The sequence below is a fragment of the Stegostoma tigrinum genome, chromosome 17 (genome assembly GCF_030684315.1).
Source record: "Stegostoma tigrinum isolate sSteTig4 chromosome 17, sSteTig4.hap1, whole genome shotgun sequence".
Lineage (NCBI taxonomy): Eukaryota > Metazoa > Chordata > Chondrichthyes > Orectolobiformes > Stegostomatidae > Stegostoma > Stegostoma tigrinum.
Genome location: NC_081370.1, coordinates 27,117,588 through 27,136,411, shown reverse-complemented (window position 1 = coordinate 27,136,411; position 18,824 = coordinate 27,117,588). Strand labels below are relative to the sequence as shown.

Below are 18,824 nucleotides of genomic sequence, written 5' to 3'. Positions count from 1 at the left end.
TGTAAATTTCATTTCCCCTGCAATGGAAATGAATACCCTCTAGTTCTGTGCACAAGTGGCTCGTTTCATGACTTTATACTTGTCTGAACATTTTAGAACATACCAGACTAATCTGATTCTTCCTGTATCCATTGAGGACTCTGAACACTATCAAAATATAGGCTGAGTAGCTGATCTTTCCCCCAATACTTAGACTTGACTCAATAAGGTGAATTTTAATACTGCTACTACAATCTTAGATCAGCAAGCAAAGTTGGAACCCTTCTGGATTTTGTAACTGTGGCACATGTATAAAGTATAAACCTATGAGCAAATGTAATCATCTTTTATTATTGAACGAACAAGGATCATATATTGTAACGGTCCTGTTGCAATTTGAAACATTTGCAGTCCTTTGTCCCTTGTATTCCTTTGGTGTGAATTGACTTTGGTTGCCTTACTTAATCTGGAGTACAGTATTGGATTGAGTACAGTATTGGATTGCATCCTACTGGGCAGTCGGACATTGATTTCCTGTAGTTCCACCAGCTTTCTATCACTGATGGCTTTCACAACCAAGCCAAGTTTTTTTTAAAATGTTACTGCTTTGATGTAATTGAGCTGGTTTCGAGAGACATATAAAGCAGGAGAAGGCTGATCAGCTCCTTAAGCCAGCTCAGTCATTTAATTAGAACATGACTAATTTGATTTTATCCTTAAATCTGCATTCTCATCATCCTGATAACCTTTCAACCCCTCACTTAAGTAATCCATTTAACTACTTCAAAATTATTCAAGAACTCTGCTATGGCCACCCTTTCCAGAAGAAAGTTCCAAAGATCCGCCATGTTCTAAGAGTAAAACAAAATCATCTAATCTCTGTATTCATGTAGAATCTGTGCAGAGTCTGAGGTACAAAAGGTGGTTTGCCCACAGCTATGTTTTGGCTGGTTGGCAGAGGCACAGCCATATATCTAGAGTATTTTCAGTTAACAGGTAATTCTGAATTTTGGAGTGTGAGAAATACAGTGACCCACTCCAAACAAAAATGTGTAAGTTGTGAACAAAATATTCATGCCATCTCACCAGTGGCAAGCATGCATTTGCATCATGGGGTACTGCTTTTTCTTGAACCGCAGTACTTGATGCTTACTTTCAGGTAGCAGGGGAAAATTAATGAATGCTTTGTTCTTCTATTCCTAGATTAATCATTGCAGGGAGTGGGTGGTGACCTGTGATTTTATTGTTGATGTCAAGGAATTAGAGAGGAAGTTGTTTATTCAAAATGGTGGGGAATGAGGAGTAAATGTGTACTGTTGAGAAAATCTACTGATGAGATATAATTGGGCAGGATCTCAAGTTGTAACACTAATCTCTCATGCATTCAGTTTTGTAAATTATCTTCTAATGGTTATCTGTATTTCTGCAAACATAGTCCAGGCCTAAATAGAAACCCTACTTGTGTAATTCAAGATACGTGTGGGAGCTAAACACATAAACTGACAATATAGAATGGAAGTAGGCTGTTCAGTCCTTTGGCCCTGCTCCACCACTTGATAAGTTTGAGGCTGATCTGATTGTGGCCTCAACACCACTTTTCTGCCTAATCCCCGCCCCCAGCAGCCTTGGATTCTTGACTGATGAGGAAATCCGTTTACATCCGCTTCTACGAAACAGGTTCAGTTTTGACTGTTGAAGGAGCAAGCAGCAAGGCCAAATAGTGCTCTTAATAATGCACCTGTTTACCTGGTATTATAAACAATTTCACAAGAAATTTTCTGCTTTCTGTACCAAACCTTTCAAATATTCCAAACTGTCAGTTCTGTTTATCATTGCTGTAGCAGGGCCAGGTTAACTAACTTTGGATGTAGGCCAAGTCCTTATCACATTGTTTTGGATTACTCCTTTCCTTTTTTTCCTGCACAAATGCAAGCACAAACAATGAGATCGTTTCCATTCTTTCCTTTGCATATAAAGCGGGAACAATTATTTTGTAACCATGAATTGCAGTTTTGCTGTTGAACCTTCTATTCTGCACTATTTCTTTGTACAGCTCATCTGATCTGCTTCCCTTGCACTTTCTGCATTTAGTTATAGTAACTGTTTGGTTCTGCTGTTTCTACTTACATTTTTGATTTGATTTCTCTAACTTTTCGTCCATTTGTTTGTATAGTCATAGTGGTAAAACATGAAGTTCATCACTCTTCGTGAAAATACCTTCAGAGCGGCAGTATAGTCTTTACTCTTCTTTGAAAACACTCAAATTACATACTTATTGCTAAGACATTCGTTTGGCTTCCCTGGCTAAACTGGAGTCAGTGGGAATGAGGGAAAAAACTCTGCTGGTTTCAGTCATATTTATCACAAGGAAGATGGGTGAAGTTGTTGGATGTTAATCATTTCAAACTAGTGCATCTCTGCAAGAGTTCCTCAGGATAATGTCCTATGCCCAACCATCTTCAGCTGCTTCATCAATGTCCCTGTTTCCAAACATAAGATCAGAGGCACAGACATTCACTGATGATTCCTTATTATTTAGCACAATTTGTAACTTGCCAAGTACTGAAGCAGTCCATATTGAAATACAGCAAGATCCACACAGCATTCGGACAATGGCAGCAGTGTGTATCAACTACAGTTTGCACCTCAGCAAGTCTCCGAGACTCCTGTAATAGCATATTTAAAATCTGTGACCTTTACCACCTAAAAGGACAGGTGTAGCAGATGTACTGGAGTGTTTCACCCTCAAAAAAAATCAGCTCCGAACTACATACCATTCTGACCTGGAACTATGTCTCTGTTCTTATGCTGCTGTGAAGGGACTATGTCTCTGCACCTTCTGAGCTGCACTGTGGGTCTGCAGTGGTTGAAGAAGGTAGCTCACCAGATCTGCCTTGAGGGCAAATGGATAGACAAGAAAAGAAGGCCTAATCAGTGATGCATAAGTCCCATGAATGTCTTTTTTTTAAAAAAAAGCTGCAGACGAGCTTAGCAAAATGATTGAAGTGTGGTTATTTTTGAGTTTAGTTTGTACCTTGAATACATCAGGTTGCCAGGAGAAACCAGTTATTTTCAACAAAGTATGGGTAAGGTGGTGTGGGAATTTAGCGGAAACATAAGAAAAATAGCAGGATTAAACATTGGCACGTAGTCTTTTCTCTTGAATATAAGATTTAGCTTATCCACATTGTAATAACCACACAAAGGCTGGTATCCCGTCACCAAGTGACCCTTTATTTACTTGTGCACAGTACACCACCTATGACCAGCCAGCTCGGAGTCAGTCATCTGATCTGGGGAGATTCTGAATCCCCTGTTTACATTCGTCAGCCAGGGCTTTCCTGATTTGGCCCAGTTTAATAACCCAAATCAAGGATTTTGTAGTCAGCAAGATCCACCTGATTTCAATCACTATCCACATTTACATCTCTAGTTGTACATTGTGTGAAATATCACTGTTTGCTGTGCAAATAATACTTCATCACAGTCTTTATATTCTAGAATATCTTCAATTTATCTTGAATGAATCTTCTCCATGTGCAGGTGATGACAGATAGCCCTATTTGTTATATCAGCAAATGTAAAATACTTTAGTTCCTTGAATGGCTGAGGAACACTTTTCCAGTGAGTAGCCGAAGTATATTGTCCAAGATTGCCTGAAATTAACTTCTAGCCTTTTGCTGAACTAGTTGATTTTTAAATTTGCTTTCTTCTTGTGATTGTAAGTTTTAAGATTCTTATCTAGAATTCTTCACGTTCAATGTGTTAATAAGGAAGTGTGTGTGTGTGTAGTGAATGTAATGAGGTCAGCCAAGTGGACCTCATGGAATATGAATTCGCTGATTGGGGATGTTAATGTGGTCCAACCAGGAAGCCCTGGCTACAGGTAAAAACAGGAGTGTCAGACATCCTGTTCACTCCTGAGAGCTGCCTGTCAGGAAGCTGGATCAATATCAAGGTCCCTCCATGTGTAATAAAGGGTGACTTGGTGATGGGATACTGGCCTCTGTGGAGTTATTTCATAGGAGCTGTCGAGAACTTGCAGACCACAGGTTGGTCATGTGAAACCTCACCAAATGGCTCAGTAGCTAAATATATTCATTGGTATACTGCAGAATTATGAGGACCAGAATAGCCCCAATTTGATCTGAAATGTGTGTTTGAGTTAGTTTTTCTCAAAATGGTTGTGAAAATATTTCCAGATTTCATTTTTCAAGTGATCACCCTGAGGGAGAGTGCAAGTTTTAAACAGTCAATCGGCATAATCAGAATCCAGCTCAGTCATGATGTGCACCATGGTGGGATGGCTTGTCCTCTGAGCTAAAGTTGAAATGGTCCCTTAGCGTTGTGCTGAATGATTGACTATCACTAAATTGTATTTCGCATCTTCATGGGAGGAGTATCTATAGAGAGGAGATTAGAAGGTTTTTCAACAAGTTGGTATTATTCTTCTAGCGTAATCTTATTTAAAAATTGAAAATTACCACAGCTTGATGTGATTAGCAAACTTACCCTTTCAATTTTGTAGTCAATTTTGATTTTTGGTGGTTAATTTACTACTTTGACTTTCTGTATCAAATTATTATTGTACAATGAAGCAGTCTAAAAGAATTCAAACAATATAGAAGTATATTTAAAACAAACATTCCCATTTTAAAATACTCCATTGGATATCCAGTTTTGCTGCTGGGCTAGTCTGTTGAAATCAGTGATTGGAAAGGGCCTTGTGCACCTTGGCTTTATTGATTTATTATTATAAGTTTGAGATAAGTTAGAAATCAATTTGGGAGCAACTGATCCAGAAAACAGGGCAGAGCCTGGCACTGAACCTGTCGGTAGATACAACAAATACGCAGAATAATTTCATTTCTACCTTCAAGTGCATACTTTCCTTGCTGCCCCACACCTGTCCTTCTACAATTTCCACCCTACTGTCCAATGACCTTTTGAATAACTTGCCCTAATTGATGATTCGTTCATGTATGAACATGGAAAATAATCAACTGCAGGGTAATTGCCTAAGGACATCGGTGAGAACCTTTAATGAGGGAACTTTTATTTGCCAGATCAATGTGTTCATGCTTTAAGCAATTATTAATAAATGTAAATTTTGCTGAGGTCTGATTTTTTTTTAAAACTTGAAGTCTGAGTACTTCCTAATTTAACATTGTGCTATGTTAATGAGATAGAAAGTTGCTCTGAGAGGGGAATGTGAATTTGTTCTGCATGCAATCATCACTATCACATTTTTGGCAGCTGTAGCAAGGCTGTTGGTTCTCCCACTAATTTTTCTAAAACCTGCTGAGAATTGTAACTTTATTAGATTATTTCAGGGATCCTGTACTTTATTGGCTCTTAGATTTAAACTTAAGCAGCATTTGGATTTTTTAATTTCCTGAAGTATGTATGATGGATGACATGGAATATGGTTTCTGTTGGACTTGCAAACATTTACTGTAAAAAAAAAGGAAATGCTGTTAGATGCTCAGCACAGTATTTCTATAACAGTACCAGTCTGAGCAGTGCACTACTTAAAGGTTAGATAACGAGCTTATCTCACTCTGCAGGAGTATCTGTGGCTTTGAACAGCTGTGATGTTTGTTTCTTTTTAATCTCAAGGGACCTAGTTTAGGTGACCTGTTGACATCTGCCAAAAATCTCTGATTTTCCCTACACAGTTAGACCTCTAGTGAAAAAGCATTAGGCCATGGATTGGATGAAAATCTACCGACCTTGTCACAATTCAGTAAAAGTAATCACACTAAATTTCCACACCCAAGATGGTTGCTTGACACTATCTAGAACAAAGCAGCCCCTTTGTTTGGGACCACATTCACAAACATTCACTTTCCACTTATGTGTAGAATTTTGCACAACTGACAAAATCTCAAATCTTCTCCATATTTTCTACAGTAAACACATCCTTCCTGTATTCAGTACTTCAGTTTTGTCCTATCTGATGTTTCATAAAGTTTCATAACGTTTCAACACAACCTCTCACTTATGTATTCTATTTCTGTTCGATTAAACACGTTATCTACTACCTTCAGGGATCTGTGGATGGGCAATTCAGTCTCCCTGTCTTTACGTTTCTCAATATTCTGTTAGCTATTTTGTATTCCCTTGTCTTGTTTGCCCTTCCCAAATGCATTAACTCTCACTTCTCTATTGAATTGCATCTATCACATTTCTGTCAGGCAGATCTCTCCCTTGCTATTGACTACATGGCTAATTTTTGTATGATCTGTAAACTTCTTAATTGTGTGCCCTACATTTAGGCCTAAGTTATTGATTTTTGTCATGAAAGGCAAAGAACCTAGTATAGAGCCCTGCAGAACCCCACTGGTAATAAGCTTCCAGTCACACAAACACCTATTGACTTATCACCCTTTGCCTCCTGGCATGGAGCTAATTTTGAATTTTTCTTTTCTTGTTATCTCCTTTTATTAAAAAAAAGTAAAGTTTTTGCATATAACCTTGCTCAAAAAATCCATACTGACTGATCATACTGTGCCTTTGCCACAACAGTCAGTGCATTCCAGGTCCCAACTGTTCATTGCTTCATTCCTCCTGTTTCTCGTTTTATTATTGGTTATTTTGTCAGTTGCCTTGATTTGGTGTCCTCTGGTTCTTGAACCTTTTATCAATAGAAGCAGTTTCTATCTACTGTCTAGCTCCCTCATGATTTGATCATCTCTGTCAATCTCATCTCAACCTTCTTTGAGGAGAACTACCCTTGCACTGCCAATTTATGCATACAATTGAGGTCTGTCACGTCAAAGTCATTTTCAGAAGTCTTGTCATCACCCTCTCTAAAACCTTCATCATCTTACCCTCCCAAGTGGCATTATCAAACCTCCCTGCCAGGATATTGGTGGTAGTCTTTTAAGGACCTGTTGATTAGAGTGCAGGACAGGAATGGCAAATTCAGGAACCTTGGATGACAGGGGAAGTTATCAGCTTAGTCATAAAAAACGGAAGCATACCTAAGATCTAGGCAACTGAAACCAGTTAAAGTCTTTGAAGAATGCAAAGAAAGTGGGAAGGAGCTCAAATGGCGAGTTAGGAGGACTAAAAGGGTCTATGAAATATCCTTGGCCAGTTGGGTTAGGGAGAATCCCAAGGCATTTTATATATCTATTAGGAGCAAGACAGTAGCTAGGGAAAGAGTAGGCCCACTGAAGGAGTGTTGTTATTTGTGGAGCCAGAAGAAACGGGCGAGATCCTTAATGAGTACTTTACACTGGTATTCACAAAAAAAGAGGTAGGTGAGGGATGTTGAGGTTAGGGAAATATACGTGAATATTCTCAGGCAGGACAAATAATGAAAGAGGAGTGTTGAGTGTCTTGAAATACATTAAGGTAGATGGGTCTCCAGGTCTAGATGTGATCTCTCCCAGGATACTGTGGGAGGCAAGGGAGAAAACAGCTGGGGCCTTAACAGATATCTTCGCATCCTCATTGGCCTCAGGCAAGGTTCTAGAGAACTAGAGAATGGCCAATGTTGTTCCCTTTTTTTAAAAGAAGGGAAACAGAGATCATTCAGATACTTACAGATTGGTGAGACTGACATCAGTGGTGCGGAAGCTGTTGGAGAAGATACTGAGAGACAGGATTTATTCACGTTACGAAGTGAAAGGACTTGTTAGTGATAGGCAGCATGGGTCATGTCTTGCTAACTTGATTGAGGAGGTGACAACAATGATTGAGGGAAGGGCAGTGGATGTTGTTTACATGGACTTTAGGAAGGCACTTGATAAGGTACCTCATGGCAGACTGGTACAAAAGGTAGAGTCTCATAGGATCCAAGGTGAGCTCGATAGTTGGATACAAAACTGGCTTGGTCGTAGAAAACAGAACCTAGCAGTGGAAAGAGATCGTAGGAACTGCAGATGTTGGAGAATCTGAGATAACAAGGTGTAGAGCTGGATGAACACAGCAGGCCAAGCAGCATCAGTAGAACAGGAAGGTTGACGTTTCAGGCCTAGACTCTTCTTCAGAAATGGGGGAGAGGAAGGGGGTTCTGAAATAAATAGGGAGAAAGGGGGAGGTAGATAGAGGAGAAGATATGTGGAGAGGAAACAGACAGGTGAAAGAGGCGGGGATGGAGCCAGTAAAGGTGAATGTAGGTAGGGAGGGGATAGGTCAGTCCAGGGAGGACAGACAGGTCAAGAGGGCAGGATAAGGTTAGTAGGTGGGAGATGTAGGTGGGGCTTGAGGTGGGAGGAGGGGGTGGAAAGACAGACTAGGAAGTTGGGGCATGAGTTGAGCTGGTTTTGGGATGCAGTAGGGGGAGGGGAGATTTTGAAGCTAGTGTAGCCCACATTGATACCATTGGACTGTAGGATTCCCAAGCGGAATGTGTGTTGCTGTTCCTGCAATCTTCGGATAGCAACATTGTGGCATTGGAGGAGGGCCAGTAAGGGCATGTTGTCTGAGGAATGCGAGGGGGCATTGAAATGGTTCGCAACTGGGAGGTGCAGTTGTTTAGTGCGAACCGAGCATAGGTCCCCAAGTCAGTTTGCACTAAACAACTGCCCCTCCCATTCCTTGGATAACATGTTCATCCTGAGCCTCCTGCAGTGCCACAACGATGCTACGCAATGGTTACAGGAACAGCAACTCCTATTGAGCTGCAGCGTTCCCAAACGCAATGGTATCAATGTGGACTTCACAGGCTTCAAAATCTTCCCTCCCCCTACCGCATCCCAAAACCAGCCCAGCTCGTCCCTGTCCTTCCTCCCACCTCAATCCCCACCCCCATCTCCTATCTACTAACCTCGTCCTGCCCCCTTGATCTGTCCTTCCTCCCTGGACTGACCTATCTACAATCACCTTGACTGGCTCCATCCCCGCTTCTTTGACCTGCCTGTCTCCTGTCCACCTATCTTCTCCTCTATCCATCTTCTATTTATTTCAGGAACCCCCTCCCCTCCCCTCCCCCATTTCTGAAGAAGGGTCTCGGCTCGAAACGTCAAACTTCCCGCTCCTCTGATGCTGCTTGGCCTGCTGTGTTCATCCAGCTCTGCACCTTGCTATAGCAGCAGTGGAAAAGTGCTTTTTAGAATGAAGATCAATTACTAGTGGTGTTATGCAGGGATCAGTCCTGGAACCTTTGTTTGTAACATATTTAAATGATCTGGAGAAAAATGTAGGTGGTCTGATTAGTAAGTTTGCGGATGACACCAAAATTGGCAGAGTTGCAGACAGTGAGGAGGATAGTCAAAGGATACAGTGAAACTAGATTGATTGCAGATTTGGACAGAGAAATGGCAGATGGAATTTAATCTGGACAAATATGAGATGATGCATTTAGGAAGATCATTTCAGATGTGAATTATACAATAAATGGCAGAATCCTTAGGAGCACTGACATTCAGGAGGGACTGTGGCACACAGGTCTACTGATCCCTGAATGTGGCAACACAGATGGATAAGGTGCTCAAGAAGGCAGACAGCATGCTTGCCTTCATCTGCTGGGACATTGAATATACACGTTGGCAGGTTATGTTACAGCTGTACAAAATGTTAGTTAGGCTACATTTGGAATATGGCATGTAGTTCTGGTCACCACACTACTGGAAGGATATGGATGCTCTTGGAGAGGATGCAGAGAAGGCTTACCAGCGTGTTGTTTGGTTTGGAAGGTTTTAATTATGAGGATGAGGGCCTCACTATCTAGGCCAGCATTTACTGCCCATCCCTAATTGCCCCAATGGGCAGTTAAGAGTCAACCACTTTGCTGTTGTTCTGGAGTCACACGTAAGCCAGACCAGGTAAGGAAGGCCGTTTCCTTCCTTTAGAACAGTAGTGAATAAGATGGGTTTTTTTTCTGACAGTCAGCAATGGATTCATGGCTATCAGTAGACACTTAGTTCCAGATTTACACTGAATTCAAAATTCCACCAACTGTCCTGGCAGGATTTGAACCCGGGTCCCCAGAAACATTACCTGGGTATCTGGTTTAACAGTCCAGCAACAGTACCAATTGGCCATCACCTCCCCTAGGTTGGATAAACTCAAGATTGTTTTCATTGGAAAGACAGAACTGAAGGGGTGACCTGATAGAGGTCTACAAAATTATGAAAGCCATAGATAGGATAGATAGTCAAAGGCTTTTCCTAGAGGTGAAAGGTCAACTACATGATGGCACAGGTTCAAGGTAAGAGGGGGAATTTTACTGGAAAAGTGCGGGGAAGATTTTTCACACAGGATGGTGGCTGCCTGGAATGCACTACCAGTGGAGGTGGTGGAAGCAGGCATGTTAGCAACGTTTAAGGTATATCTTGATCGACACGTGAACGGAGTAATAGATACTGCTCACATGGCAGTAAGTAGTGAGTCAAATAAGGATTAGGAACCAGCACAGGTTTGCTGGGCTGAAGGGCCTGTTACTGTGCTGTATTGTATTTGATATCATTTCTCTTCAGGGCTGACATGTTTCTTCAAGCAAGATTAGGTCCACGTCCTCTGTCTCATTTTTTTCTTTATCATCCTCTCTATCTCATCTAAAATTCCAACAGTCACAAATGTTAAGTTGCCATTCTTTTCCTCCTTCAAACTGTGTTTCAATAAATGCCATACTTCCAATTGCCCAGAAGTCACACCCCCCTCAGAACTGGTCTCAATGTCCCAGGAATCTAAAACCCTCCCTTCTGCACTATCACAGCGATTATACTCATCAGCATGCTATCCTACTTTGATCCTCACTGACGCACTGGAAGTAATCTGGAGATGAAAGCAGTGTGTGTTGCGAATGCTTAACAGGTCTAGCTATTTCTATAGTGGAAGAAAGAGTTAATGTTTCAAATTGACCATTCTTTAGAATCACCTGCATATTCCAGCATGTTCTGATTTCATTGCCAATTTCCAGCAGCTGCCTTGAGTTTGGAGATTATTACTACTTTAAGGTTCCCCTTATCACTTCGTTTAATAGCCTCCTAAAATCTGTCTTCAGTACTTTTATCCCTTCTTTAACCTCTGTCTATGGTGACAATATGGACAACAGTCTCTGGCTGTTCACCCTTGCCCATCAGATTATTCAGATACTCAATGATATCCTGAAGTCTAGTATCTTAAAGACATTATTGTATTGTATTGAGAAGAATGTCTCGTCCATGACACTTTTGGAAAGGCTAGGTGATGCTGGGTCCTAGCCTCTCCTCTGAGGTGCTTTCTCTTGGTGGCACAGAATGATTTTTTTCTTATTACATTGCAAAAAGTACAAGTCATGCTGTTTTACTCGTATTTTTAGACAGCAGTTGAAGGGAAAATTACTATTTGATCAGTTTCAGTTCCTCCAAGTCCAGCTTTTGATTCTTACCTGTTCCACTACCATTTCCTTTGGCCTTGCCACTATTATACCTTTTGTGACTAAATCACTCCAACCTTCCACCCTATCACAGACCTGGTCCCTTTGTCCTTGCCTCTCTTTTTCTGGCATTTATATTTGTTTAAAATCGGTTACATCTGTAACTTCCAGTTCTGTGAAAAGTCACAAAATTGAAATGATAATTCTGTTACCACTGACTGCATAAGAAATCCGTTGATATGCCACCATTGTCAAATAAAGACCGCCATGCAGGACATATGTAATGTATTGAGATTGGTTCAACTCTATATTTGCCTTTCCTCTGTAAAGGAACTGGAGGATGCTGCAACACAGGCTGCTCTTGAGGAGAAAAGACGCCTACAGACACAAATGCAGCTACAAGATCGATTCAGACAGGAACTGGAACGAGAAAAAAATGTAAGCACATGATAAATATATATGCCACATTAAAATGATTGCTTTTTAGATATATTTGAACAGCTTTGTTAGAAAGTGTGATTATATGATTGCTTTTCATTCATGTTTGATAAACAGGAATCTGTTGTGCATTACTTTCCAGGTTTTTTTTAGTACAGCAGCCAATTGTTGACAGATTAGAGAACGTTGTGAAATTGGTCTCTCAGCTGGTAAACTGTGTGGCAAATTACATCGCAGAATGTAGTCAGAAGCAGCTGCAGAGCTGTCCCTCTGTGGGTTCTGGAAACCATAGCATTGTGGGTCCACAAATGTGGTCTTGGATTCATGGAATCAATTTCACGAGAGAAAATATGTCTAAAGAAATGTGTTTTGCGATTCAGCAACTGGGCTTCTTGGCCCACTGGAAAATTGTGTGTGGTTGTTGGGATCTGAAAGGGTTGAGGAGCGCATTTAGTGTTGCCAAATATGATATCACATGGACTTGGGAGGGAATAAATTTGGATCACAAAGGAGGAAACCCTCAGTGAGGTGTCCCTTACTGTTACTGGGACTATGTCTATCTTGGTAATGTAACTCATATCTAGTTGCTGTCATGCTAGAAATATATTGTTATTTGATATAAGAGCCTCTCTTAGACTGCCAGTTGGATTTCCACGATCTCACCAGACCAACCAGTCCTATAGTTCCCAGGAAAGCAGGTGGCAGCAAATGTACAAGGTGGATCTGATGAGAATTCATCTTACAACATTTTAGTACCATACATTTCTAAGTACGTGCTTAGTATTCTAGCTCACAGTGCTGCTTAGTGCACATGTGCAACAATTTGCAAAGTAATTAATATTAAAGGAAGTCCTTGTTTGCCCAATGCATGTTGCTTGATTTTTAACAGTAGTTAATGGGTCTGTAATCTCATTGTGTGTTGCAACATTCAGTTTAATGTTTCTCATCATATGGGATTGGTGCTATTTTACAGGAGTCTGAGTCTGTCCCCAGCCCTAATCCCCCATCTTGCAGTATTTCCCTGTGCTCAATCCACCAATTCATGGCCCCAGCAGCTGCTATTAGCAGCTTTTTATTTGCTATTAGTTGATTTGAATTGAGAAAAGTTGCTGACATTGCAGTGGATGATCTTAAGGGATTGCAGCAATTGCATTATTTCAGCAGGACTGATTTTATCATACTGACTGATTATATTTTTCCAATTGGCACACAGGGACAATGAAATTATTTATCTCTAAAACCATAATTAAGTAACAGTCTCAGCTACAGTCAGCAAGGTCCGATTCTCAATTTAGAATCTCTGTTCTCCTCTTTCTAAATAAATGAGTGTTAGTAGTTTTGTTTCATCCAGACATAGCCTCGTAATTTCCCTTTGAAACTAAATGTCTTTTCCTTTTTTGACCTGTTGGACTTTTGGTAAGTATTCAATGGCTAAGTGAAGTAATTTGTACATTTTCAATTTGGTTCATTTTAGTCTTTCATCCATTTAATCCTGTTGGACCTTCATTACATTTGATTGATGTGAAGACCCAAGAATGATCATTCCAAGTTGGCAACAACTACGTATCTATGCGGAATGTTTGTTAATTCAACAAGCTAAAGATTATAATGTGTATACTGTGGTTTTCAGATCAGAGAGCAGATGGAAGAGCAAGTAGCTCAGAAGTCTACTGAACTGCAACAGTACTTGCAACGTGTGAAGGAACTGGAAGAAATGTACAAAAGGCTCGAGGAAGCCCTTGAGGATGAGCGTCAGGCTCGGCAAGAGGAGGAATCTGTCCGAAAACTTCAGGCCAGGTAGTAAAATATTTTAAACCTTCCAGATTCTTAGAATGGGAAATTTTAAGGACATGAATGGAAGAAGAGTATAGTAATTACAGAGAATTGATTAATTAGATGAATGGCTGACATCTTCTGCAATGACAATTGAGAGCCCTGTAAAATAGAAAAAGCTGGCAATATCCCGCAGGTCAGAGAGTATCTGTGGAAAGAAAAACAGTTAATGTTTCATCAGAACAAGGGATATTAGAAACATGATAGGATTTCAACAAGGGGTTGGTAGAACGAGGACTAAAGGAAGGTCATTGGGTGGGTGGTGGATAGGAGAGACTGAATAACAGAAAAAGTTGGTCTTCTAGGGCCAAAAGGAATAGTGATGGAGCAAAAAGAGAAGCAAACAAAATAATGTCACCATAGGAACATGTGAGCTGCTGGCTGAAAGCGAAATTAAAGGAAAAATCAAAATCAATTGAAAGGAAATGAGAGGGAGGGTTAGTTTACAATCTGAAATTGTTGAATTTGAACACTATGTCCAAAAGGCTGTAAAGTTCTTAATGGCAGGATGAGGTGTTGTTCCTTAAGCTTCCATTGTGTTTCAGTGAAACAGTGCAGAAGGCTAAGGATAGGGATGTCAGTGTGAGAGCAAGGTGGATTAGTGGCCTATAGGGTGTATTGTCTAGCAAGTGCCATGATATGATATATTTTAACATGGATACAAAAGGGACGGTTGTTGTAATCTGCAACAGGACCAACAATATAGGGGAAGAAAAGGGAGGAGACTCTGCCCAGGTAAAATTAGATGTTAGGTTCTAATTTGGCAAGTAGAACCTCATGGTTGATTATCTAAAGATTATTACGCAAAGGAGGGATTCCACTTCAGAGACTCAGGCACATTAGTGTTGGGGCAACAGGGAGCTCTACTGATTTGGTGACTTCTAAGGAAACCCGGGGCGGAGGAGGCGGCTAACCCTGTTGATTGCAGAAACTATTAAAACATTAATAAGAAGGATATTAGCAACAGAAAGAAACCAGTGGAGGCTCTATGGTTAGAATGAAGGAATAAGAGGGGATTCTAAACTGTAATGGGAGTAATTTGTGGATAGTTCTCTTGTGATGGTTCTCTCGAGTACATAGTGGAATGATTTCAGGGATCGGTAGTAAACACGAAGCGGTTTTAATGAAAAAACTTTAATTTCCATATGTAAGAGCAAAGAAGTGCAAGTCAGAAAGATAGTGAGTCTGTATGTACATTCCTGCCTACCCCTAATAGCCATCAACTCTTTTTTTTTGTCCACAACCCCTTATCGATCTTAGCCTTACAAGCATATAAACTCCACCACGCACCAACACGCCCCCCCTACCTCCCCAAACCATTCTCCAGAGGAGAATATCACAAAGACCCATGACCTAATCAGTGAAGACATTCTTTGTCATTTCCATCTTGCATGCACACCCCCTTATTTTTAAACCATTCCCTATATCTAGGCTCTTCTACCAGGGTAAACATCATATCCACTCTGCAGAGTCTGCCTGTGATCTTGTGCATCTCAATAATATCACATCTCAATTTTCTAAACTCCAAATGGATCCTATCCAGTCTTTCCTCATAAGATAATACCTTGCCCAGTAATCAGTCTAATAAACCTTCTCTGGAATGCTTCTAATGCATTAAGATGTTTTCTTAAATAAAGAGACGAAAACTGTACAAAGAACTCCAGATGTGGCCTCACTAACGCTGCATGCAACTGCAGCAAAGCATTCCAACATTTATAGTTTATATCTCTTGCAGTAAAGGATAACATTTCATTTGCCTTCTTAATCAGTTGCAGTACCTCCATATGAACATTTTATGAATCATGTACCAACACACCTAGATGCCTCTGTACCACAACAGTTCTACATTCTCTCTTCATTTATGAGCTTGCCCAAAGTAGGCAAGTTCATATTTTCCCACATTGTACTTCATCTTTCAAATTTTTGTCCACTCATTTAATCTAGCTATATCCCTTTGTAGACTCTTTATCTCTTCTTCACACCTTACTGTACTTAAACTTGCGCCATCAGCAAATTTGGCAACCGTATATCTAGTCCCTTTATATTCTGCTTGATTGCATTAATATTTTCTAAGTGCCTTGTTATAACTACTTTAATAAAAGATTCCAGCATTTTCCGTATGATAAATGTTAGGCTAACCAACCGGTAGCTTCCTGCTTTCTGTCTCCCTCCTTTCTTGAATAAAGGAGCCATATTTGCAATTTTTGCAATCTGACAAGACCTTTCCAGAATAGGGAATTCTGGAAAATGAAAACACATACATCTGTTCCAGTAGCCATCTCTTTAACCAGCCAAGGATGATGTCCACTTGGAGATTTAGCCAGTTCGAGTTCTGATCATTTTCTCCATACTGTTTCCCTTGTAATTTTAATTATTTTAAGTTCCCTGCTCCCTCTTACATTCACAATTATTTCTGGGATATTATTTGTATCCTCTATAATGAAGAAAGGTTTGTTTAATCCACGTGCCATTTTTAATTAGTGATGCCCCAGACACGCTATTTGGAGGATCAATGCTCACTTTACTTTTTTCTTTTTTAAATGCCTTTAGACTCTCTTGCTATCTTTTAATTTCTAGCTAGCTTTCTGTCATATTTTAAATTCTCCGACATTAATCTTTTAATAATTCTTCACTGTTCATTTTTCTGTCTAGTCATCTGCCTGGCCATTCATTTTTTTGAGGAACTGTGTACTTTTCTTTCAGTCTGATACTATCTTTAAAATCCTTACTTAACCAAGCTTGGTGTTTAATTCCTTCAGAACAGGGTTTCCCCTGTGAATTCCAAAACAGCTATTCTGCTATAGAGCTACGATTGAGAGCTAAAAGCTATGTAGTCACCTTTAGGTTTTTAAGAGTTTATTTCATATGTGTGTGGCTTAAGTGGCTTGACCTTGAGGCCCCAAACAATCCTTCCAAATCCAGCAGAGATTCACCTACACTTTGTCTAACCTCGTCTATTATATCCATTGCTCCCGAAGTGATTTCTTCGGGGCAACCAAATGCAGACTCAGGGACTGGTTCGCAGGACACTTGTGCTGTGTATGCACCAATCACCTGACCTTGCGGTTGCCATCCACATTAAATCCCCCTCCCACTTCCCATCCATCCTTGGCCGCCTCCACTGTCAGTGAGGCCAAACGTAAACTGAAGGGACAACACCTGATATTTTCGCCTTGGGAACTTACAGCCCAGTGGCTTGAATATTGACTTCATCAGCTTCAAAATCTCTCCGCAGCCCCTCTCCTCCACCTCACCCCCCACCCACCTGTCCATCTTCTGACTGACCTATCCAGTCCACTCTTCCCACTGATCAACTACAACAACCCCCTACCTTCATCCACCTATCTCCATCCCACCTACCCTCCCCCAGCCCCACACCCCCTCTATTTAATTATGGTCTCCACCTCTCCATTTCTGACAAAGGGTTTTGACCTGAAACGCTGACTTCCCTGATCCTCGGATGCTGTCTGACCTACTGTGCTTTTCCAGCTCCACATTTATTGACTAATGCTTCCAGCATCTGCAATCATTACTGTTTCCAGTAGTTTAAAAGGATTTGAAACCAAGGTGGTTGAATGGAGTGAAATGACAAACGAGCTTATTGACTGGTGGAACATGTCTGAAGGCTTAACGGGCTATCCTTGTGACAGTGTTACAATACCCAGTGTTCAAGTCACCCCTGAGTTCAGGATAATTCGTGTGTGTTCTTGATGTTTCTAATTGCGTCAAATTCTACGAGGTGTTTCAGTGCTGCTATGATCATATTCTGCTGCAGTTATAAGGCTGCTTTTCATTCTGCTTTAGTTCTCCATTTAAATGAGATTAGTAAGCATGCATTCTTAAGTATGTATGACAAAATTGCACATCCTTTATTCTATTTTTAAATATCGAAGAACATTAAACTGCAAGATTGTCAGAGTGGAAAGTGAATTTACATTTATTCAAGAAATTGTCTCCAGTGCAAATCTCCACAACAATATGCACTAAAAATAAAAATAAAAAATTAACTGAATAATCAAGTAGTTAATTGGAAGAATAATCTTTTGAATAATAGTGAATTGTTTCACACCATTGATTGTGTTGATAGTCCATACTGGTTTAAGGAAAGTGTCCTTTGTCCTTTGTGATTTGTGTTTATCAAATGTACTTAAACTTTGCATACTGCTACCAATAGAACTTATCTTTGAAATTATATTTTAATCATTCATACAATTCTATTTAAACACAAATGATTTGTAAACATTTCATCTGCTCCGTATTAGGAGAGAGGTGATTAATCAAGACCATTACACACCTCTGGAGCTGTTGGGACTTGAACAAGGGAACTGTCGGCCTAGTAGCAGGGATACTACCACTGCAACACTGCAGTTCCTGTGCTGGAAACTGTGTAGATTAACTTGATAGCTAACACTGTTATCAAAGCTCAATGAGTAAAAAGAGTCACTGAGGAAAGGTATCAGAGAGCGACTGTGTTCATAGGAAACTCCTGCACCTATTGTCTATTGAAACAACTCTCACAAGAAGACAGATTAATGATAAAGAGAAACAATTTGAGTTACGCATGATTAGACGTAAAATATTTCTGTCATCCTTGATTTCAGTAAGACTGCTCTTGTATTTTTCTTGGGGATGTTAGATAACAATTGCAGGATAGAATTTTTACTCACGTTTGTGCCTAGAGAGAAGGACTTGAACATGAAATCTGTTAACTTTGTCAGTGCTTTTTGACTTGCAGATTGCTGGAAGAGGAGTGCAGCAAACGACTGGATTTGGAGAGGCTACATTTAAAACAACAACAAACCATACAAACGACAGAAGCAGAAAAGCAAGAACTGGAAAACCAGAGGGCAATGAAAGATCGAGCTTTGGAGGCAGCAATGAAGCAACTGGAAGAACTTGAGCGGGAGAGGAAACATGCGCTTGAGCAATATGGGGTAAGACTGTGACACACAAGATGACATCCTATTGCACAATAGTTTTAAAGATCAGAGATAGTAGGAACAGCCGATGCTGGAGAATCTGAGTTAACATGGTGTAGAGCTGGATGGACACAGCAGGCCAAGCAGCATTTGAGGAGCAGGAAAGCTGACGTTTCGGGTCGAGACCCTTCTTCAGAAAAAGATTTTAAAGATCAAGCAAGTTTCTTCATCTTGATCGCCGCTTCACAGTTTGTAAATGCTGAGTCAATTAATTTGTACTCTACTAGCTTTCTGATTTGGTAACATCTGAAAATGGCTATGCACTTCCTTCAGCATATAGTTAT

The 18,824-nt window shown here is 40.4% G+C and overlaps 1 protein-coding gene across 1 annotated transcript in view; it reads left to right on the top strand.

Moving 5' to 3' along the window:
• Nucleotides 1-18,824, top strand: part of LOC125459255 (switch-associated protein 70-like) — a 100,358-nt gene that overhangs the window by 68,747 nt on the left and 12,787 nt on the right. Inside the window, exons 8-10 of the mRNA XM_048545466.2 lie at nucleotides 11,621-11,728; nucleotides 13,359-13,525; nucleotides 18,297-18,495. Of these exons, the coding sequence (XP_048401423.1) occupies nucleotides 11,621-11,728; nucleotides 13,359-13,525; nucleotides 18,297-18,495 (474 nt within the window). The remainder of the gene's footprint in view (nucleotides 1-11,620; nucleotides 11,729-13,358; nucleotides 13,526-18,296; nucleotides 18,496-18,824) is intronic.